Source organism: Galendromus occidentalis, unplaced genomic scaffold (assembly GCF_000255335.2).
Source record: "Galendromus occidentalis unplaced genomic scaffold, Mocc_1.1 scf7180000076600, whole genome shotgun sequence".
NCBI classification, from domain to species: domain Eukaryota; kingdom Metazoa; phylum Arthropoda; class Arachnida; order Mesostigmata; family Phytoseiidae; genus Galendromus; species Galendromus occidentalis.
In genome coordinates, this window is record NW_003804589.1 from 355,136 (window position 1) to 378,165 (window position 23,030).

The window sequence follows — 23,030 nt, forward strand, 5'->3', positions numbered from 1 at the left end:
GATTGACTGGCTGCCTGAGTGCTTACCACAAACTTCAAGTGAACTCAGTGATGCTTCAGAACACGAGTGGACAACAGCGGTTCCATCGGCACAGGAAACAACTGCGCTGAACTCGGTGGTGACGGCGACGACGGCGGCGGCAACTCACACAGTGTACACGACTTTCAAAAGGAATTTGGTGTTCACGCGCACGAGGAGCTCTTCAGCGCGAAGTTGTACGTCATCACTGACGCCATCATCGTCCGCTCCATCATCGATCACCGAGATCACCTTATCTTTAGCAACGCTCCGTCGCGGTACCGTTACACAAAATAACCGCAGACGGAGTTGAAGCAAAATGCTAGCCACGGTCACCCCCGTGGCGTCCGTTTCCTACAGGAAAGCGGCGGGATCCCGACCACCAGGTGACATGGTGGACTTCCAAGACGTGAGTACTTCCATAAGTCCTTCTGGACAGGGTAGCTAGTCCTGTTTTGTTTTGACAGCTCGCGCAACAAGGACGAGACTGGTCGGAGTGACCGTTTGTGGTTCACGAGGTTACGTCCGAGGCTTAATGACATGCCCGTCGCCAGCGTTCTACCGGACGAGGCAAAAAGCTCGCCCGAGCACAGATTGGATAAACTTCCTCCGAGAGCTGAGACTCGACCTGTGCAAGAAACCTCTTCTCCACACTCGCTGGGGTCAGCATCGGGGGAAGCGTCAGGTTGCCCAATCTCAAGGCAAACGTGCCTGGATATACATACACAGATCTGAATGGGAATTCGGAGCACAAAAGCATGCCGTTGATGGTGCCCACATCAGAGCCCAGGTTGATCTCAACGCCATCTTACCAATTTGTGGTAAGCGGGCTCTTTGTCCGAAAGCTGACCGCCGTCGGATGCCCACTCGGAGCAATCTAGAAGCTCCCGACTCACACCGAAGCACTCACACTCACAAGCATGATATTCGAATAACAACGCGGGGCATTGTACATCGTGAAATGTTTGCTTGTCTCTTGCGGGCAATATCGGACATCCTTCTGAAAATTCCCACGGTATCGACCTCGTCCCCGAACCTGTCGATCTGGGAGTGGACGAATTTGCGTGATTTTGACATCGTTCGATGCCGTGAGCCCCTACCAAGAGTCCGAAGCGTTCGCTGGGGCTCGAACAACGATTGGAAGCGCATCTCACTGAGGTGACGGGGGGGTTGACGCTCAGACGGAAGACGCTGAGAGCGGTTATGGCGAAGAAGCTTGAAAAGGATGAGAAATTATTCGAACACAAAGCACGCCCGTTCACCAACCACCGAAAGCGCATCAACTGTGAACTTCAGAAGCCCCTGACTGCCTTTAGTTGTCGACAACTTGCTCGATGTGTCGGCCCGATTGCTTGGCAGCCAGTCATTCACTCAGTCAGTCAGTCAGCCAGTCTGTTGGGCAGTAATTCTCGTAATACCGCTCTTTTTTATTATTATCTCAACGAACAGCACGTATTGTTTGGTCTTTTCCGAGCTAAACGTTCGCCCAATAGGTGCATGACGTTTCCTTCTGGCTTTCGGGCAGAAAATGCGTCCGCCATAAACGTTGCTTGACATACACACAAACAAATAGCTCTTCGCTCGAGGGGGCCAGAGGTTTTCGCGGAGGCGAACAGGACCTCGAATCGAGTTCGCATCCACTTCATCGCTAGCCAAGACAACGTGAAAATGACTTCTCTGCTCGTCCCTCGAAGGGATCGCGTTGACGCTCGCGCACACGACCAACGTTCACCAACGTTGATTGATCGGCCGATTGCTTATCATCTGGAATGAACGATTCAGTGCGGTGCTAGTCACCCTTCGAAAGGGATTCCGGCCACCGATGAAAAAGAGCTTTCACACGTTCTCCTTTGACATCTGCGCGGACGTTCATATCGATCGAGCGATGCAGGGCTTCAGACAAAACATGAAATGGGAATGAAAGTAATCGATGCGTCTTCCTTCTCGATCAAGAGCAACAAGGGCGCCGGACAGTACACCGATCGAGCATCCACAGAGCTTTAAATCAAGTGAGCAGCCAACAGATCGACGGATCCACAGATGGAAATACGTAGCCCGGTGATCAAACGAATCGGACAGGCGGACAGAACAACGGACGGACGGACACCCCGACTGAGCGAGCAACAAGCAAGCGACCTTGTTGTGGACGCGGTTGCCAGTCTGTCGGTCATTTGGCTGGTCTGTGCGTCTTTCTGCCTGCCGTCCGTCCGTCCGTACGTCCGTCTGTCGGTCAGTCGTTCCGTGCTGCCACTTATTTGGGCTTTGCAGTTGTCTATAAATGTTATCGATCTATCGGAGCGACTCCGACACAGCTTCAATCATCAACTGTGTAAAATATGCGCAAGAATTTCTTGACTAATAGAATATCTCCGATCTGACGAGTGGCGTTCTCTTCGTCGAGCGTCTAGATTCCTCATTTAGTAACGGACGAATCGGAGGACTGATTGACTGACTGACTGGCAGGATGGATGGATCGTTTCTTGATTGTGCGTCTCGCTGACTGAGGCTCGTTCAGTATCGGAGATGCAGGCGGGCGTTTGGAAACGAATCTGTAGACAGATCGATGGATGGCTTAATCCATCTATCCACCCATCCGTTCCCTCTGAGATCGACCCGGAACCCGCGAGCGGGGGTAATTGAGAGCATCGATCCCCGCCCCCGAATTTCAAGGGGGAATTTTCCTGCAACGATTCCTGATTCGTCGCTAGGTCGGGCCGGCTCCGTCGGCAACTCCAGTATCACATTCTGTAAATGGCGAACGAGAAGAGACAGCTTCGAAATATCGAACTGCTGTCCGCTCCGCGGGAGTTCTTTTGTCGTCGACGAATTCAATCAACGACATGAATTAGACGAACGCTGGCTAGCGATCCCTGAAGTTCGAGCTGCTTGTCTGCCCCGGAGCTCCGGACAAACAAGACGACAGTGCGAGATGATCACACCACGAGAATACTTTTGGGAAAGAAAAAGAAACATTAAAATGCCACGCGTGTCTTCGAAGGGGAAAAAAATGCGATCCTTGTCGAATGTACAACGGTGAAGGTCGATCCATCTGACCGCACCCTTTGTTCGCTTGACGGGCTCAGCTCACGATCAGAGTAAAATACTCGTCGGAGTCCGAGACGACCCTAATGAGTGTTGAAGCCAGGGTTTCCCAAGGCAACACTTGTCTCGTACGATACCGTCGCATCCCTGTCCGGCTCCCGAGCCTCGGATCAAGGATAGCCGGAGCGGGGAAAATTCGGCTCCCTCAAAGATTTCGCACTTCTGCTGCGCGTTTAAGCGACAAGTGAATCCGCGAGCAGCTTATACGAGTGTTCGTGAAGCGCTCCCCGCCTGAAAACGGTCTGCTCGTCCAGCGCATCTCAGCGTCCCCGTCAGTTTTTGACGCATTGCGGTTACTGGGCCTTTGGTCATGTTCTTCTGCTGTTGCATCTTCTGTAAGGAGTTATTGTCAGCAAGCGACCATGCGACGTGCGGTTTCATTGTTGCTGCAACACGTCGTCGTTGTCGCTGTGGTTTTTCTGTCGGTCCGATTCGATAACGGCTCACAGTAGATTTTCTGCACGGAAGACGGAACCCTATCTAGAACAATTTCAACAGATTGAATTTGGTTCGCAGAAAAAAAAACCCTTGCTTCCGATTCCGGCCGAACTGACAACGTGTGACAGCTAGACGGATCGGCGGAGCCTACAGGGACAAACTTAGCGCTGATCGATATTCGCAAAGAAGAAATACGAAACACTGTAGACGATGACCCGCGCGATCCATCCCATCCGAATTCCCCGCGCAGCCATTGGAGGAATTTCTCCGGTAGCGTTTCATATGCGCGTTACGTCAAGGCGAACATTTATTTCTCTGTCGACGGCATTGCCTCATTTCTAGTGGCTTCAATATTTTTCTTCTCGAATCCAACCTGGCATCGCTTTCAAGTCCCCTGAGGCTCCAACCCTTCCAGACAGCGACGCGAGGTTGCCGTGAATTTTGATGAGCCGAAAACGCGCGGACAGCGGTATTCTGCCATTTTCCTCGAAATTCATGCTCGCAGCAACGTCGGTAGCCGTAGATCGTCGTTCCGCAACCTTCATACGATGAAAGAAGACATCGAGATCGCACGGAACCCCCTTCTGTTGGGAAGCTGTTGACAATCGGCGAGCGGCCGTCGATGCGGTAGCGAGCACCCCGAGTGGCTTCATCTCGCCCCGGTATCATCGATGTCGCATCACCCCTTGTTGAAAGGCTCCGCTCAATCGTCAATGGAATAAATTAGCCGGAGAAAGGCGATTGTGAACCCGGACAACTCGTCCAACCCCCGAGCGGACAATACCGCTCGGACCGCTGCTGGTCGCCGGCCGCTCGTTCGATTGTGTTGAGCTCGATACGATTATGTTTATGTTTGTTCTGGAGGTCATTGTGGTCCGGCCAACAGTTCGAGGAGATGGATATTCGAGGAGAGTTTCGACTCCGCGTAGCGGTCCTTTCTGGCCGACACATCGGCTACAACTCTTACTCTCGCTCGGCGGAAGGATCCGCTTCGTTCTCTGGAACGTACTACTGGCATTGTGCGGATGCAAATTAGATAACTGGATCAGTGCATCTGAGATTTTGAAGCCTCACTGTTGTTGCAGGCTATCATCGTTGTCCTTGTTCGCCGTGTTGTAGGGTGACTTCGGTATTGATTCACCGACTGGCTGACTGGGTTAACTCGAGTGGTTATTTGGTCGTTTGTCTGTCTGTCTGTTTGTCCGCTCCCTCGACCGTTCGCCCGCCCGCTCGATCGTTCGCTCCGTCAGTCAGTCAGTCAGTCAGTCGCTGGGCTAGGTGTCTGCCTAACAAAGCTAACAGAAGCAGCATCCGAAGCAGCAGCCCCACCTAGGTATGCTCTAGTTGTCGACGATGGCAGCAGGAGTCGAGATGCTCCGTTGGACACAATGGCGTTTTCTAAAATGTGTTCTTCTTCGTCGCTGAAGCAAGCAGCGTGTTTCAAACCGGTCCGTCTGGATCTGTTTTCAACGCGGTGGAAGAAATTTCTGAACGGACTGAAGTCTAATGCTGGCTCTTGTCTACTCTCTCAAGCGCCACTACCGCTGCCGGTCGCCACGGACACCGTCGTCGTGGCCGCGCGCCGGCCGGTAGCACTTCCATCGCGCATGGAGGATCCCGTTCCTCTTTCTGCATTCAAAAGTTTTGTTCCATTTTCGTTAGTTCATATCGTGCGACCAGCAGCTTCTTCCGTCATACTTTATTTGACTTGTTCAAAAGTCACTGGCTCATTTATATGGCAGTTTCCATTTGGTCCGCGAGCTGTGACACAACGATGCCTCGCGATGATAAACTACGGCGTTAGATCCGAATGTCAGCCGAAGTCACACATGCATGCATCAAGAGTGAATGAGAGTTTGCTCTCCGCCGCCACCGCTGCGACCGTCGTCGTTGTCGTCGGAGGATGCGCTCACAGGGCCCTCCCATCGCTCTCGGACTGAGCACCAATCGGAGATCGGGACTATAATGATTTGCACTCTCTTGCAAACTCGCTCTCTCCGCTCGACAGCTCGTCCGCTCGCTGGCTCTCGAATTCACTCGGAGCGGCACCGACCGAAGAACCTTTGCTCCTTCCGTTCGGAAATGGAGTTGAAGACACCCATTTCATTAATGAAACGTATGCGAAGAGATACACGCCGACTGGTGTACGTTGGAGCAGAAAGGACTTTACCGCGCGGGTATCCTAACGGCTGGATTTCGGTGATTTATACGCTGACGGGCGTTTTGCCTTCTCGGATATTAATGCCGCTCAAGTCTAGTTAACGGTGGGCAATTGTTAGATCGAATTGTTCTCCCCTCAACGGCTCGTTGAAATTAGCCGAGGTGTCAGTCGTGGCGACCGCTGATAAATGCATACCGTGCGGGTCGAAAGTGAAAAAAAAATTGAAAACCTTCAAATGCGATGCTCCGCTGCGGAGCACTCTCGTGTTCGCGCTCAAGCTCGGTCCTCATGGGGTCGGATCCTTAACGCGAGAAAAACGAAGGGGAGGCGGAGGAAGAGAGGGCGTCCGTCGACCGACCGACCGTCCGACCTACCGACTGACTGACTTACTTCCTTAGGCAGTCAGAGCCGGCGAGACGTTTAAGAACTCACGAACTCTCAATGACTACGACGGAACATGACGGGATTGGATCCGACGAGCGATATTCCGAAGTACTTTACTGGATGGAGGCTCAAACGCCCGCTTTTACGTAACGGCATCGTGAAACGAACGGCGAGGAGTAGGCCGTGCCGGCTACCGCGCGGAGCGGCCGGACGGACAGACGGTCGCTCGCTCCGACCGTCGTCTCTCTTTCAACTTGCCGCCCCCGCGCGATTGAGCTTATGGTGTTTAGTTTGGTTAAGTTTTGAGGTTTGAACAGCACGCGAGATGCAGGTGGTTCGCGGGGTGTGACTACCGACGACTCGCGATCCAGCAAGCTCGCGAATCCAAAGGCCATCAAACCAGTCGTCAGCCATTAACGCACCGTTGTAAACCGAAGCGTTCGCTCTCGAAAAGTTTTTTTTCCCTGTCTGTTGTTCACCAACTTATCAAATGACCAAGCTAGCGATCAACATGTGGCAGACGCCACTATTGAGCACTACGGTACTTTGATGAAGTAATTCTTCCTTGCTCTGGCTGTTAGCCACTCCTCGCGAGTAATAATCGAAGTGACAGAAGGCTAACCGCGGTCGCTTCGCCGACGAGCCCACCGTGGAGGGAGTCACTCACTCACTCGCTCGCTCACCCACTAATGTACCATAGACTGAAACAGTTCACTCGTACATGGCATCAGAAATTCGAGATATTTTCGATTAAGATGTCAGCATGTCCAACACGCCGGCTGCGGAAGGCGAAGGGGTCGCTGGTCAAGTTGGCCAAAATGTTCGTTGCTTCGCTCGCGGGTCCACAGTCACCAGCCAAGAAAAGGACGGGCGCCTTGCTGTTCGATCAGTTAATACAATGCGCGTATCAATGATGTCCGAAGGCCGACCGAAGGCCATCGATTGTCCTGACAGACAGTGAGATGTTACTGTTAAACGGTGGTAGCGGCGGCATCGTTGCTGCTCCGGCAGCAGCATCTCACAAATGTGTTTCACGAGAATAATTGACACCAATCTTGTGAGAGCAAGCGCCGCCCGCAATCAAAGTCCATCAGAAGTCGACACGACCAAGTGTTTTTCGGACTTCGTGCTCGGTGAAAAAAGCCTACGTTTAGGGGGTCATCGAACATCGCAAAGGTCCAACTGGATTCGTGTCTCATTTTTTCGTTATGCTATTCGTTCGGACGAATTTCCCAGATCGCCATAAGTATACATAGCATCCCGATGATAAGTCCTCGACCCTACTGAAAAGATGGGAGCGACGCGACGGCCGCCAGCTTCCGTACAGTTTCTTCGTGGAGCGGCAAATTTTGGAAGCGCTCGTCGTTTTTCGACGTCATGATACGTGCTGAGACCGCTCGAGCCCACATGGATCAGCACATGCCCAGCGCTGTAAGCAGAATGAAAATCAATTAATAATAAATCGTCGACTTGTTGTCCGGGTGGCTCGATTGCACTTTCGGCTGAAATGACCGTGCACAATGAGTGAAAAGTAATTTATTTAGAACGTATTTCGAAAAATCCTCCAGCTGTCGTCGCCATCGGAACTACCGTTGGTCAATTAGGAAACGCGACGACAGGAATCCGAAAAGAAATCCACGACCGGGCGAAGGAGAAGTCCCTTGAGCCAGATTTCCGAATGATTCTGCCGCTCTCAATTTTTTCGCCGTTCATCGATGCAAGATCAACAAACAGGACGAGATTCCTTCGATACAGAGGCAACGAGTGAAGTGAAAAAGTTACTTCGCACGCGTGCTCATGGGCGACGGTCCAAAAGCCCCGCGGTGAGCCTCTCTTGCCTGCTTTCGGTTATTCTGGCTCCAGGCCGATAAACATTCCCGACGGAAATAATCGGACGAAAGGCCAGACTGACTGACTGGCGAACGTACAGGCCATCATACCGAGAGACCCCCGATTCATCTGCAGACAAAAGGCTCCGCTTTGCTCGAATGACGCGTTTTTGACCGTTCCCCATGCACGAAGAAACCAAAGCATCCTCACGCATGGTCGCGATTGAGATTTTCGGGAACAAACTTTCCCATCGCAATGAAAAGTTGCCACTAAGCATTCATAGGAGAGCAGATCATGAATATTCCGGAAAACACGAGCGTGCGAATTTCCACCGCGCGATTCCCCAAATCTGGAGGGTCGTTCCATTGCTCGATCGGGCCGTGAGTCGGTCGTGATCGAAGAACGGTCTTGAGCACATCCCATTCTGAAACAAAAGTGGAACGTCGGCCATCGATTGGACGAGATGGGAGCTTTGTATCAAATAGAAACTGCCGCACCTCACGAGCACCCCGTAGTCTTCATATCGTAGGTGAGCTACAGCAGTCCGGGTAGATCGATTCCGGGAGTCAACAGCTTTTAAAGTAATTACTCGATTGACAATCGAATTTGCCGGCGGCACGCTCCACGTCCCGAGACAAACGATTTTCGCTCTTTCATTCTCTCGGATTGGGATTGCGAGATCTCGAACGCGTCAGACTCGGGCACTAGGGTCGAGTTTTTATCCTGAAAAATCGCCGGGGAGCACCGATACGCTCCGATACGTTTTGAATGGAGCATCGAATGAATGTCCACGCTCAGGCACACCTTCCGATCCGATCGAATCCCGGGGCGCTTCCGACGTGGAAATTGCTCCCTGTCTTCGACACCTAATCTCGCGAGCGTCTTCGGCATGCAAGTAAATAAAAGGCATTTCTCGCTATTTTCTCACCGAAGAAAACCGATTTTCTTTTAATTACTTAATTGGTGTATGAGCGTGGAAAATATGTCCGGGCGCTTTCGCCAATCTGCCGCTCGCGGTGATTACGCGTGGACGTTGCTGCCGACTGACGTCGCCAGATAGATTTGCAGATCCATGTCGAGAAGTATCTCGAGCGCTGGTCGATATATTACTTTTCGGCGTGGATACTGCGCGCCCGTTTGTGATGAATATTTTGTTCCGGCTTGTATAGCGGGTTTGCTTTGGATTTCACTCATTCGTCTCCGCTTTCGTACTTGAAACTAACCGTAAAACGAATGATCTTCGGTGAATTGATTCGGATGATGCAAACGACGACGCCCGCGTTTTCGGGGCAGCCTTCGAGTTTGATCGACTACGACTCGAAACTCTTCTGATGGATCCCGGCCCCATCGTAGCCTGAATGTCAGAATGAAACAAAAGAGAGAAAGTCGAAACCAGCTGCCGGTCTTCCTTGATCCGAGCAGGGGTAAGCGGCAGCGGGCTCGGACGACGAGCGGGAGCTTCAAAACCATCCCTTGAGTCCTCGGCACCTCCGTCAGCCGTCACCTACGCAGGAAAGTCCACATATCGACTTCGGGACGGTACGTAGCAGATTCGCCTCGGCTCTTCAAACACAGAGAGACTCAAGTCTCGCTTCTCCTCCCTTTGAACTGACGACTACAGTCCTGTCCAAGGGGTCATCTCCGAGCGAAACGTGGTGCCTGAGCGGGGGTTCTCATGAAGGAGTTCGGAGCGGCCGCCAGACCAACAGGCTTGATGGCTTGCCCCGAACTTCTCTGACAGGGTAGGCCCCGTGATTTCAAGGCCAGTTTTCGGAATTTTCTCTTTATCCCTTCTTCTCTCGTTCTGATTTCACTGACGCTCGCTTAGCATTTCACCGAATGAAGCATTTGAAAAATCAGGGCCGGCGGGACCGCCTGATTGGCCTGACGATTTTTTATTTCACCGATACACGCATACCATACGCAACCAGACCAAATTTTCATATTTTGCTCGGTTCTCAATGACATCGCGTTTGGAATTTTCTCTGACGCCGCTTGCGGTCTGTACGTGGATGCGGTTCTTCTGTTGACGGCTTTAGAGCCCAGTAGTCATAACCGCACATCAATTTCTGTCGTGCTCGGAAGGCTTTTGTGTTTAGAAGAAAATTCCTTGCAAAGGACACGAGAGGAAGGGTGGCGGAAAGCTTGTCGCACGGAATCAATGGCTGCCGTTCGCGGGCAGCGTCCGCTCCTAGGGGTTTTTCGGGTTCCGGCAAGGAGATTATCTCTGTCCGGCAAATCGGGAGTGCCGACGTGTTCGAGGCAACCCTGAGACAAACGGAGATTTCTGAACGAACATTGAGGTATGGTGTCGTTGCCATTACCGAATCTCGAGACCGGAGCTCGCGCGAACGCGCTCATCGAAACAATCTGTCAGTCAGCGTGGCTGGCGTGTGAACTGAACGAAAAAATCCTTCAGCGGGAAACGTAGCTATGGCTTCGATGCGACGGATTTAATGAATTTTTTGATGTGCTGAACGACAACATTTCAAGTCACCGAAGTCGGTCAATCGACGACCCTGTCGATCAACTATGCGATGCTGTCGTCGCGGTCAGCTCGCGCTCAGGCTCCGAGTTGGAAAGAGTTGTATAGTACCCCGAAACAATGGCGGTGCCGACATAAACGGAGTCGAGCGATTCGAATCGCCGGCGATTCCCACTGGGAAAGAGCAACGTGGTCAGCTGCGTGCGTACGTGGGCTCTCCACGCTCAAATGCACGAGAGCGATGTGCGTTGTTAAGCCATCGCGACCGTTGTTTTTTTACTATGGCTCCTCCGAGTGTCCGTGGATGGATTTCAGACACAGAGGGAGAGAGAGGAGTTGCCTCCGCCGCGCCGGTCGGCCAGCCACCAATTAACGGCCCTCGGACTGCAGCTGACTTTGGACAGGAGTCAAAGCTTGGAGCGGGGCACGTGTCCGATTAACGGTACGCGTCCGCTCGGCTCAGTGCTATGCAACGGGTCTTCACGAAGGTTTGCTCGCTCCACTGCGCTGATATTCCGCGGAACGCTGTTGATATACCCGTGTACTGTTTCGGACAACGCCTTCAGCGACTTTACGCCTAACGAGCGCCTATGCGGTGCCTATTTCCTGAGTTTTGCAGGGCGGCTCCTCCGAGGACGCTGAAGGTGTGGAGGAGGGGGCTTCTCACGAGAGAGGGGGCTTCGGGTGACGTTCTGGAAGTGCAGCGGTCGACCGATCGATTGGCTGAGTGACTGACTGACGGACTGACTCGTACAAGGCGAGGGCGGCACCCCCGAACTGTGGAAGCCGACGGTGGCCGTGAGGTCGTCCGTAATGATGTAATCAGCTGACCTTTTCTACTTGGGGTCCATCGCTTGCCGGCTCACTCAGTCAGTCGGTCAGTCCGACCGACCGACCGTCAGACAGACCGACGGACCGTCCTTCAGTGAGTCAGCAGCCGCCGCCCCGACCGACGCTCCGTGTATCCGTCCGACTTGAGTGAGACCACCTCGGGGATCAGGAAACAATCCATTCGGTCTCGAACATCGGTGGCCGCCGCGGCGCACGATACACGACGCTCTGCCACTCACAGAACCTTCGCTGGGCGGTCAAATCTACGTACGATGGATTACGCGCCATATCGGCTCTTAATACGCACGAAACTCTCATCGTAATTGAGGCCACCCAACACTTGCCCTACCGTAGGTCTGATCGTTCTCATGCACGCGGCGGCGTCGACGACGAGCGGCGACTTTCTCATCGATCAAATCCATCTTACTTTGTCAAAAGCAAGAGGAATCGATTGTCTTGCCTTTTGCAAATTGAATGCGATCCCGCTATCTAGCTATCTATCTATCTACTCCCTATCCGGTGTAGATTTTCTGATCTCGGTCGAACGACAAAAGAAAATCGCTTCAGTGTAGAACAGTACCCCGAATGGGAGCACCAAACGAGCGGCCGCCGACCTTCAGCGTACAGATAGCTCGGCTGTGAAGCGAGCGAGCGAGCACGCATGCATCAGGAGATTGTTATTAAGTCAGAAATCGGAAATCACGAATCGCCCCGTCGGCTTCAAAAGCGCAGATGTTCTCTCATAATTGCCGAAGCTTGGAGCACGGGTCCCGTTAAGGTTTTGCTTCGCATCTCTGCGAATGGATGCGGCTAAGAAAGACGAGGACCACTTCGGCCTCCCTCGACTCGTCCCCTCGTACGAATCAGCGTACGGTCGTCTCCGAATTCGATCGGGTTCCTGAGAGCCGATTCATTGGTATCGAACCAGTCTTGATCGCAATGATTCCTCCTGAACTTCCCGGCGTAGTCGCCGAAGGCCTCTCCGAATGACTTCCTGAAGCTCGGTCGACGATTCTCACGGTATGATGAAGTGGATTTATGTAGGTGAAACGGGTTGATGAAAAAAGGGTGAAAAGCCACGTTTGCGTGTGAATGTTTTGCATGCGAACAATTAAAGCGCTGCGGGCGAGGTCTTTAATGAAATGGCTGCTCCGCTTCTGGCGATTGGCACCCTGAAGCGGATGAACGATACACTGTTTGACGAAGTTGATGTATGTATATTGACGACGTCGACGACGACGGCGACAAGGGAATCGCACGGCGGCTCCGTCAACGACGACAACTACTTCTAAGATGACGGTAAAAATCGCCGTTCTATCAGTGGCGCCGACAACAGCTGATTAAGACGACTGTGAATAGATGGCTTTCGATCCCGCCGAAAGCATGTTCCGGGCGTTTAATCGGAACAGAAGAGCGAGCGCAATCTTTTGCGCGGATGGATCGCACGTCGTCTTCATCGTCATTTCGCCAACTGGCTCGCTGGCTTGTTCAAAGTAGGTGTCTATATGAAAAAATGAAACTTGCCGCGCAGATTTGCCATTCGTCACGCCATTTTAGCTCGATACAAGAGGTAGCCCTCTACGTCGTCGGAGTCGTTCGTGGCGCAACTGAAAACGTTGAAGTCGTCGTCAGTCTGTCAGTCAGTCGACAGTCCAATCGATGCGACAAAGATTGATGGCGACCATCCTTGGCGACTCGGACTACTTTTCGTGGGTCTGTTACGGTGCTTCTCAAACTTTTTCTTTCTTTTCCTTTCGGAGAGTCTGAGCTCTCGTTGTTGGGCCGGTGTCCTGACATTATCTGCGAGATATTGTGCTCACGAAAAATGGAGAAAAAAATCTTCCAAAAGAAACGTGCGAAGGGAATTATCCTCTCATTCAGAAGGGCGGGGCTATCCCATTCTCTGACTCTGGATCTATACACCTCATTGTATGCTGTTTCCACGGAAGAAAGGAAACCATTCGGAAAAAAGGGAAAATGGAAAGATAGAATATCGCTTTTTTTCCTTCCGCTCCCGGGCTCGTCCAAAGAATTCGGGAGTCCATGGGCTCCGGAGCTTTTGCTGAATCGCCCTCACTCGCTCCCGTTCTCGTTTCCGAAGTTCGAGAGGGGTTCCCAGCTCATGGTCTCGCACTGGGGTTTGCTCCTCGGAGGTTCCGATCACGGGGATATCTCCCCGAGGAAGTCAGTGCTGACGTCGATATTTCTGCCCGGAGGAGCGGCACGATCTCGCGGACGCACGTAGGCTGTCCCACGTAGCGATAAGCGAACAGTCGGATGGGTCAGCGGTCGGACCGTCGGCGTCGTGAGATTTTGGGACACAATTGGGTTTTGGAGACAGCTCCTATAATTCCGTAATGACCCAAGAATGCGACTGCAAACTATTAGCCGGACTGGCGATCCAAGCTAGAAATTAAGTGGCTGAACTTTATGGATGACGCAGACACCAATAATTTTCGCGATTCCCCGAACGCCGACTAACGGACGACTCGTTTTGTCCTCCGAGAAGAGGTGCACCTAGTGGGCATCCGATGACTGTTAATACGCTGATGACCCTGATGATTTTCCCTGGGACCTGACCGACCGACCGGCCGGCCGATCGACTTGCTGTCGCTCGGAGCAGCGACAGACATGTGGACTTTTGTATTTCTGCGGCGACCTGTTCTGTTTGTTGACTCAAGTCGGTTGAAAGACCTCCCGGATGGCGAACGTCAGAATCTGCATAGATTGACTTTGTGGTGGGTCAGGTTTACCTCTACGTAGCGCCCGTCCCGTTGACAAGTCGCTCGGAGTCGTTTTCAAGGGAAGCTAGCTGGTTTCCTGCAACAGGCTGCTCTTGTTCTGCAGACTGAGTAACGGCTACGGGGGCGGGCGGGCGGGCGGTCAGGCAGGCACGCAACGGTAACAGATATTTTGAATGTCTCCGTAGCGAAAATCGTCCCGAGTGATGGACGTCGTCGGATATCAAGATCGTTGGTCATTCTTCACAATACATATATCAAACCATCAGTCGAGGCAGACTGTCGCTGATGGTCCCACCTGTTTCATTTTTTCGAGCGAACGACGACGGCGGCTGCGAAACGGGTCGGGAATCTTGAAAACTTTATGATAAATAAGCTCTGTTGGAATACACATCACAAAGAGTGGTTCAAGGTCGTCTCACGAACTGCGTGACGGCGCTTACGCGAGATCCCGCCGCAGACTCGAGCTCTGGTCGTCGTCGTTGTCGACATGGCCACCGCGATTTTCGACCCCGTGTGTGTTTTCTAGCTCGATGTGACGTTCGATGCACCGTTGTATCATCATCATCATCATAAATAATAGTAGCCGTATGTGTCTCGACGCATTCGGGATAAGCCAGCGCAGCACTCGAGAGAAGAGAAATCGGTCACACCCTTTGGATGACCGATGACTTGTGTGTATGTGTCACTCGTGCTTGCGATAAGAAATTCATCGAGGTCTGCTGTCGAACGAGCGCTCGTTCGAGGACTATCTTTTGATGTCCCGAAGTGAGTTTCAATGTTGTTCGAAGATACGCGTCTCTGTACTCGGTCGTGAAGACCAATCCGCTATCAGGAGAAGCCAGAATGGCGGCAGCGGCGGCAAGAGAAGAATTAAACTAAGAAAAAAAACTAAGGGAGAAGAAGATGGAGGCCCGAACAACTGTGTTCGTCTCGTAGACGTTGACACAGCGTCACCTCTGATAAACTCATCGAACGAACAAACTGTGGACGATATCTCCAACTCAATTTGCTTGTTAAACGTAGACGAGGTGTTCCCCTAGCCAGGAAGGCGATTTTCCACGAGTCGCTGCTCTTTTCCTTCGCGAGAGCTGGAAACCTAATTCGTTGGGATCGAATGCAGTTAATCAGATGCGACAGTGCTCCTTCAGTTGCCTGCCGAGCGTTTCAACATCTGCTTCTACGAAAGCCGACACTTATAGATCGTAAAAAAATCGAAGCTCTGCCTATGCTCGCCGTAGAAAGTCAGCCTTGCGGACTGGATTCGCGGGTGTTTCAGACGATCTTTTTCTGGATCGGTGTTTGGCTCCGTCCGCTCCCGAAACCGACGATATGTGAATGAAGTCATACCCTTCGGCCACCGAAACTGAGGAACGGACTAGAAAGCAGACAGCATCGGATGTCTGGCAAGAAGAGGGAAAGAAAATATTGGCGGAGCTTTCACGTAACGCCGTGGCTGGTCGAGTTCAATGGCGAACTGACATGGTGAGCCTATAAATAAGCAGTTTATCTGACAGCCAGCGAATGAGCGCAAGGGCCCAGTCAGTTTGTCGCTTTGGCAAAATACCGAAAAACCACTTCAGACTTTGTTCGTCCATCGTTTCGTTGGTTCCTTCGTCGTCGCCGCCGCAGCCGCCACTTCTCCTCTGAGAGTGGATGAACGAAGTGATCCGACCTGGCTGGCTGCTGGCCCGAAGCCTGCCGCTCTCACAACCGGCCGGTGACAACCTTTGAACCTATCGTCTCTTTATCTTGTTATTTGTTTAAACCTCTTCTTCTGTTAGCGGCGAGCAAAGAGAGTCTTCACACTGCTTCGACGCGGATGTACGGACAGAAACCATAAGAACCTCCACCTGAACCTCTTCTGGGGTGACATCTCAGCTGGCTTCAAGATAGAAGTCAGACGGACGATCCGAGGGTCGGAGCGCAATCAGAAAAGCTCGGGTGTCTCTCGAGACTGCCCCACGGCCCCGATCACATGATTGCAAAACCAAAGGGCAATTAAGCAATGGCCAACGAGACATTTGATTTGCCCTATCCGCTCATCCACGTTTCGGAAGCCTGAGCACTCGGACCGAGATCGCAGATTCCAGTCGCTTCTATCGATCGTCCGTACGAGTCGAAGAGAAGCAGACCGACGTGAGCGTAGATTTCAGGCCCCCGAGGAGTCGGGGCTAAACGCTCCTATTGTAGTTCCTCACTCCCGAAGACCGCTCGCTCGTCTTGATTGCTCATGCCCATTTCTCGCTCGCTCTCTAAGTCGGCTCCACGAAGTGATATAGATGGGATAATAATTCGACTTCAGCGATCCTAAGCGGTCGCTTCAACAGTCACAATGGTCAAGACATTGAGCTCCTGGACGCGTCGTCGGTCGTCCGCTTCTTCACTCGGTCATAAGTCGATTGAGTTGAGCAATATGAGCGATACATGCGGCCAGCTGCACGCCTGAAGTCGGAGTCTGGTGTTGTGTCTGCTGGTATCGACGTCGCTGTTGAATTCTCGACCGAAGCCTTTGAAAACTCGATGGGCCTGTCGCTGAGTGAGTCCGTACGATTATTCAGGCGGTCCATGTTCCCGCCAATCCGACCGCTCTGAGGGGGATGACGAGCGAGAGTGAGAGAGAGAGAGGAGAAGACATCTCTGGAGTGGAAGAAGCGACATCAGCAAAATCATACGTAAAAAATATCAATTTGAAGCGAACAGCACAACAACAACAACAGCAACCAGTCACTCAGTCAGTCAAGTCAAGTTAGCTTTCGGTGCAGGCACCGAGTCAGGCAGGCAGGCGAACGAGTAGGCCGACGAACAGGCAGGCAGGCAAGCAACCATCTGCCTCGATCGCCATAAAGCTTGTTCGTCTCTGCACAAAGAAGGGGACTCAGCAACAGAATTAAAAGACTGCTCGGCTGTCGGCTGGCTGGCTGACTGACTGCTTGCTTGCTTGGTGGCTGCCGGACTGCCTTGCTAGTTGGGTGTGGCTGATTCGCGGGCTCACTCTGACTTGCTTTCTGACTCCTGGCTCTTTCCTCTGAATCATAACGCCGACCGCCGCTCCCGCTGCTGCGGAGCTCGAGTCTGTTCTCCTGACTGGACGCCACGAAATCCCGCTGTTGGCTGTCCGCCAGCCTCCTGCCTGCCTGTCCGTCCGCTCGTTCGTGCGTTCGTTCAGTGGGTTGGCGATATAGCGGCCGGCGGGACAAGTCAGGACATTCAGCAACTGTCTGAGCGACTGATGCGCTCTCTAAATAACTATACCTATATCCTGGTCTGCGAGCGGGCGGGCAGGCGGAAGGACGGACGGACTGACCGACCGAGAGATCGGCGGTCGAATAGATGGACAACCAGGCAAACGACAAAGCACAGCCCGAATGAGCCCGTTTACTTAATGACCTGAGATGATGAGACAGACAATTGTTTCTCTCCTCCAGCAATCAGTCCGGTCAATTTGTCAGAGCAACCGGCTCCTAGCTCCGACGAGATCTCAGCATCGGTCTCTGGAGAGGAACGATGACCGGGGAGGCTTTTTCCAGAGCTGGTCCAGAGGAATAATACTGAAGATTTTCTTTCAGATGTGGCAGGACATCGAATCGTTTCTTCTGGACGACGTTCATCCGGATGTTCGAGTTTCGCTCGCAGCCATCAACAACCACAGTAGCCATCATGGACACCATATGATCAGCCATCAGCAACAACAACAGCAACAGCAGCAACAACATCAGCAGCAGCAACAACACCTCCATCATCATCATCATCACCACCACCACCACCATCAACAACAAGCGCAAACGGTCCAAGCGGCGGTTTCTGCTGTTGGGTATGAAGACGACGCCTCTTCCGGTCCTCCTACGAGCCCTCATTCACAGTTAGCTCCATCTCACACGCAAATTTCCAATGCTTCCGACAGTCGAGTATTTCGGTGCTCCGACTCGACGGGCCAACTGTCTCCGGCGTCGTCGACGTCGTCCTACGCTCCCCACGAGAGTTCAGCCCTCTACGCAGCGGAGCCTAACCTTTACGAGAAAGCCAAAGAAGAACAGGCCCTCTACCATCCCCAGGCGAGCTACGCTGCGCCCCAAGTAGTCCCCCAAGTCGTGGGCCAGACGTACATTTCCTCCCCGCCGAACGGATACTACAGTGCTGCTACAAGTGGTCAAGTAGAAGACTTCAAACTGTACTCCTCCACCGGCATGATCGGAGGCTACAGCCAACAGACGGCCCCGAGCTGGTTTCCGTCGAGTGCGTCCACGACGACTTCGACACAGATTTCTCCACCTGCATCGCCCGAAACGCAAGTAGGCTGTCCGTATTCAGCCGCCCTCGAAAATGGCCTGCAGTACCCCCGAATGGTGACTCCCCCGTCGTCTCCTCACCTCTCAGCTGATCTCCTGGTCAGTACGTCTACGAGTTCCGTAATGACATCGAGCACACCGCAATTCTGTCCATCGATGCTAAGCCAATCGGTCGTACTGAAACAACGCACGGCATCGTCCCGTCGACCAATGCGACGAACTAGTGTTTCAGAACCGCTTCCAAACGGTGCTCTATCTAGTGCCGCCAGCAACGGCAACAGCGGCGTCGTCGTCGGCCCACAGGTCGGCGGTGGCGTAGGCAACGGTGGCAGTAAAAGCAAAAAGATCACCATCCACACCTGCTCGCACCCGGGCTGTGCCAAGACGTACACCAAGAGTTCGCATCTGAAGGCGCACCTGAGGACGCACACGGGTGAAAAACCTTACATGTGTACCTGGAAGGGATGCGGCTGGAAGTTTGCACGCTCAGACGAGCTCACTCGGCATTACCGCAAGCACACTGGAGACAGGCCGTTTCAATGCAGGCTCTGTGAAAGAGCCTTCTCGCGCTCTGACCATCTTTCGCTGCATATGAAGCGACACACTGTGGTCTGAGCAGAGAAACGCTCTTCCAGGCTCCCTGGTCCTGAATGCATTTAGACACGAACCTACGTCACACGTTTCCTCTACCTTAGACTCTTCGCTCCCCTACCACCACTTCCTCATTCCCTCGACAACTCGACGACTCTCATAGTGCATTCTCGAAACAAAATCTCCCACAAATGAGAGCAGTTCCGAAGATGTTCCTTGCCAAAGAAACTTTTCTCTCCCATATCGTTGAAGTTTTTATTTTCCTCCTCTCACCGGACACTCGTTCGCTCGATTTCCTCCCTCACAAGTTCCTTGATCGACCTCAGTCGATGAGAATTACCCTGAGCATTTTCTTTTACACTTCGATACTATTCCTAAAACTACTACTACTACTACTGCTACAATTATTACCACAATCGAGTGCCAGACCAGGATGCCTCTACGTACAAAGCCTTTCACTGAAACAGCGTCCTCGTGTCTCGGTGGAGCGCTGCGGCAATGATCTCGAGAGCCCCAAGCAACGCCAGACGCATCGGTTTTTCACTGAAGCTGCTGCTTCCGATCCAGCGAAGTTTCTGAACAACGAATGAGCAAAACAAACCAAAAGAATAAAACCTCAACGAAGCCCATGAGAAAACAACGCCTCCAGTCATCAGTGGAGAACTTCTACGAAAGATGCAACTGGTATTTCAATAACGTCACTCATTCAACGGGGTTGCAGCTAGTCATCTAGATAACGAGCGGAAACCAGAACGTGGAATAGAAGCCAGAGCGACATCGAGATGCATTGAAGCCCGCTCGCGCGCTCGGTGATTCTGCTGAGCTCAACATGCGAACAGCGAACGCTCCAAGGAAACCGATCGGTGCGTGCGCGGGGCGAAATCGTATGTTGTTACTGAGATTTACCGACTGAGATATAGATCAACAATGAAACCAATCTTGTACTATTTCTACTTCCATTGCCCATCGTGATCACGATGAAAGCTATTAAGATAAATAACAAGACCGTGTACCACGGACTTTGACTGAAACTACTACGACGACGACAACAATAACTCCCACCACCTCCTCGATAACCGGCATACAGCGGCGACATCGTCCTCAACTGTACAACAGAAGAAAATCACGATCATTTATATCGAAAGAATGATCATTGTCATTGTCCCGATGAAATGCATCAGCGAGCAGCGGTCGAATCTGATTTGGAAGCGGCACCTCTGCCGCATCGTACCGAGCCGCGAGACTAGCTGTGAAGAAGAGCGATTCGACGGCGTCGGATTCTACGTCGGGAAGTAATTATTCCGGACTGGCTGTCCGTAGCTTGGCTTCTGAATCAAATGGCTATCCAACTTCATCATTCAATTGTATTCATCGACCACTCGTTAGATGGGACACAAGACGAACAAATTGCGACTTCAAGTTCCTAGGAGACGCTCTGAATCTGAAGGATCCGAAGCAGACGAGGAAAATAGAAAAGCTACCGAATTCCCGGACGAATGAAACAGCGGCCCTTCGGCAAAACCCTAAAACGAGATCTCAGCTTTAAGCTTGCTTATCCCACTACTCCTCTGAACCAAACTTCAACGCGAACTGAGCAGCGACTTGAATTCTGGAGTTTGGGAACGAGGCATTCGAACTCCAAAGTATCCCACTTGAAGGAAGAGACTCGTCTCCATCCATCAGACATCGTGGCTCAGCGGAACATGAACCCTCGGGGACAGAAATCAATTCCGAAGAGAGCTCGAAAACCAGAACATCCCAAAGCAGCAAGAGGAGAAAAACTGCGGCAGCCAGAGAAATCCTTTCTTGAGAAAAATGTATTTGTAGACGACGACAACTCGACGTCAACCGACTTCGAGGGATCCGGTGGTTCAAAACAGCAGCAGCGAATCTAAGTGTCTGGACGGCAACGATGGCGAGAAACGATCCGCAGACGAGGCTCGGACAGAATACCATTACCTCGTGTCATGCAAAATCAAGAAAAAAAATACTCTCGCCACCGAGGGACCAGACAGGCGCGCCAGTCGACCCTATGAGCTGTTTGTATAAACTTGTATGTATATATTTAGTTCAGCACCTCTGTGAATTGATATCGAGAGGACATTCGATAGGAGAGAGCAACGCGGAAACATCCGAGCGATTGAGAGCAGTGCAGAATACGATCGAAGATTCCATAACGAGACGACATGAATCAAAAAAAAGCTTACAAACTATACGAAGGAGCCACAGTCTGAAGCGAAACTGACCGAGAGAGACGAGGAAAGAGAAGAATGTGTGTAGAGGAGAGAGTAGTAGAATATTTAATAATTAGGTATTACCCACTTTAGTATCAGTTGGCATGGCTCCGTGAAACGATCCACAACCTTCCTCCCCGAGGCAAACACGTCCGATTGAGAGCTCCCATCTCCTCGTAGAGTATCGGTGAAGAAATCAAACCGAAATTCTCAGAAAAATCTCGAGGCGCCTTCCTGCAGTTTCGATCACATCGTTCCTCCTTCCCTTGCGGAGATTCGCATCTGAAGGTATGATTTGATGTCGAGATTCCCTCTTGCCTCTGGAACTGGAAGACGATCGGATCTCTCGCCAGCAGTCTCTTCGTCGGACACTCCGAGAGCTGATAGTATTGGACGGCCGTCTCCCGTCGTCGACCAAGAGATACGCTTGACTTGCAAGGAATAAGGAAACGAAGTGTATTTATTGGAGTTGGTCATTCCGTACAAAGTTGTCGACGCCGCCGAAAACTGTCCATGCGATGAACACGCCGAGAGAGCACGAATGTAAGTTTTGAGACGGATCCCCAGAACAAAATTCCCAAAGCAGAAATCTCTGACCCCTGTCCCGATGATCAAACTCTGCCTGCATTTGACGCCGTCGATCCCGTCCATTTTCCACCGGTGAAGTTTCCAATTGTAATATCTGCGAATGTGTTATCAGTTATGGAGGAGCGATCGACGAACATCGATGAACCAATCAAACCATCAATGGAATAATAAATGCATATCTCTGTATTGTCCTCTAGGAAAGCAACTCCTGGTTTTCTTATCCGGCGGGGTCGACTTCAGTGATTCCCCGATCCTGCCCAAAGTTCGGAAACTCAAAATGAATCTATGTAACGGTACACGAATACGCATTGCTCAGAGTGCCGGATATTTTTCAAGCAATCGGCCGCTCCGTAAAGGACTGCCACGGGAGCAGCAACAGAGACGGCTAATGTAGGGACCGAACGAATAAGGTACGAGAGGGGACCGAAAGAGGGCGCGGACGGGGCAACGTAGGGTTGGGGGTACGCTCGTACGTACGAACGTACGCTGCGTGGAGAGGACTTTGTTGATGTCAATTCGTCAACGAACGGCTGCCGCTACGACGTCAACATGAGTGGCATGCAGCGGATGGCACTGGAGAGGAACTTGTTCCTGGGCTGTCATCCGCTAGTTCCTCGAGCCAATCTTGCGAGTGGGAATCAATCAGGCAGTCAGCCGCTCGGTCTGTCGATACGTCCGTCTGTCTTTCGGTGGCTCGGTGGGCCCGTCCGTCGGCCAGCCCGTCTACCGCGAAGGCAAACGCGCTCATCGACGAAGGTACAATGGCAGGTGGGCACCCAGCTCATCAGAAATGTCGCGGGGCGAGAGAGCACACTCATAAGCATCCTGGGCGTGGCAGTTCCCTTTCGCTCATACCCCGAAACGCCATCGTCGTCAGCGAGTCGACGAGCTCGACGCTCCGGTCAGAACTTCGGGGTTTGTTGCGACCAGCTAACACATAGAAAACAATGGAAAACTTTGCTGTCGAGAGAGTGGGCCGAAAGTGCGGGCCGCGTGATCCGATCGAGGAGCCGCGAGATGAGCTCCTTCGAGGCTATACACCGGGCCAGGGCGCACAGGAGGCCAAAAACAAACTCTCAAGCAACGATGTTCGCAGCCGGCGGCCCACACGGGAACGGTCGCATAAATGGCCATCCAGAGTGAGGGACGGCCGCCTCAGCGGGTCAAGACTCGGGAATCGATCCTCTCTTCCTCCAGAGAGGCTTCATGGTAGCTCTGCAACGCATGGGGGCTTTAACAGAGGGTCTCGAGCGGGATTTTCCGCCCCCGGTGTCAACATCGTCGTCTGGATCGCAAATCGGTGGAAGCTCGGCCGGACGGAGTGAGTAGCGGTGGCTT

The 23,030-nt window shown here is 52.3% G+C and overlaps 1 protein-coding gene across 1 annotated transcript; it reads left to right on the top strand.

The window, feature by feature from the left end:
* Positions 1–337: 337 nt before the first annotated feature.
* LOC100901904 (Krueppel-like factor 3) lies at positions 338–18,894 on the top strand. Its single transcript, XM_029110504.1, has 2 exons — positions 338–427; positions 17,854–18,894. Exons 1-2 carry the CDS (start codon positions 338–340, stop codon positions 18,892–18,894), a joined length of 1,131 nt encoding a protein of 376 aa, XP_028966337.1.
* The last annotated feature ends 4,136 nt before the right edge of the window (positions 18,895–23,030 follow it).

Bases quoted from the DNA above. Each gene is read 5' to 3' on its own strand.
- LOC100901904 (XM_029110504.1), top strand. From the start codon at position 338: ATGCTAGCCACGGTCACCCCCGTGGCGTCCGTTTCCTACAGGAAAGCG. The intron at 428-17,853 runs GTGAGTACTTCC...CCTCATTCACAG, and splicing joins ACATGGTGGACTTCCAAGAC to TTAGCTCCATCTCACACGCA.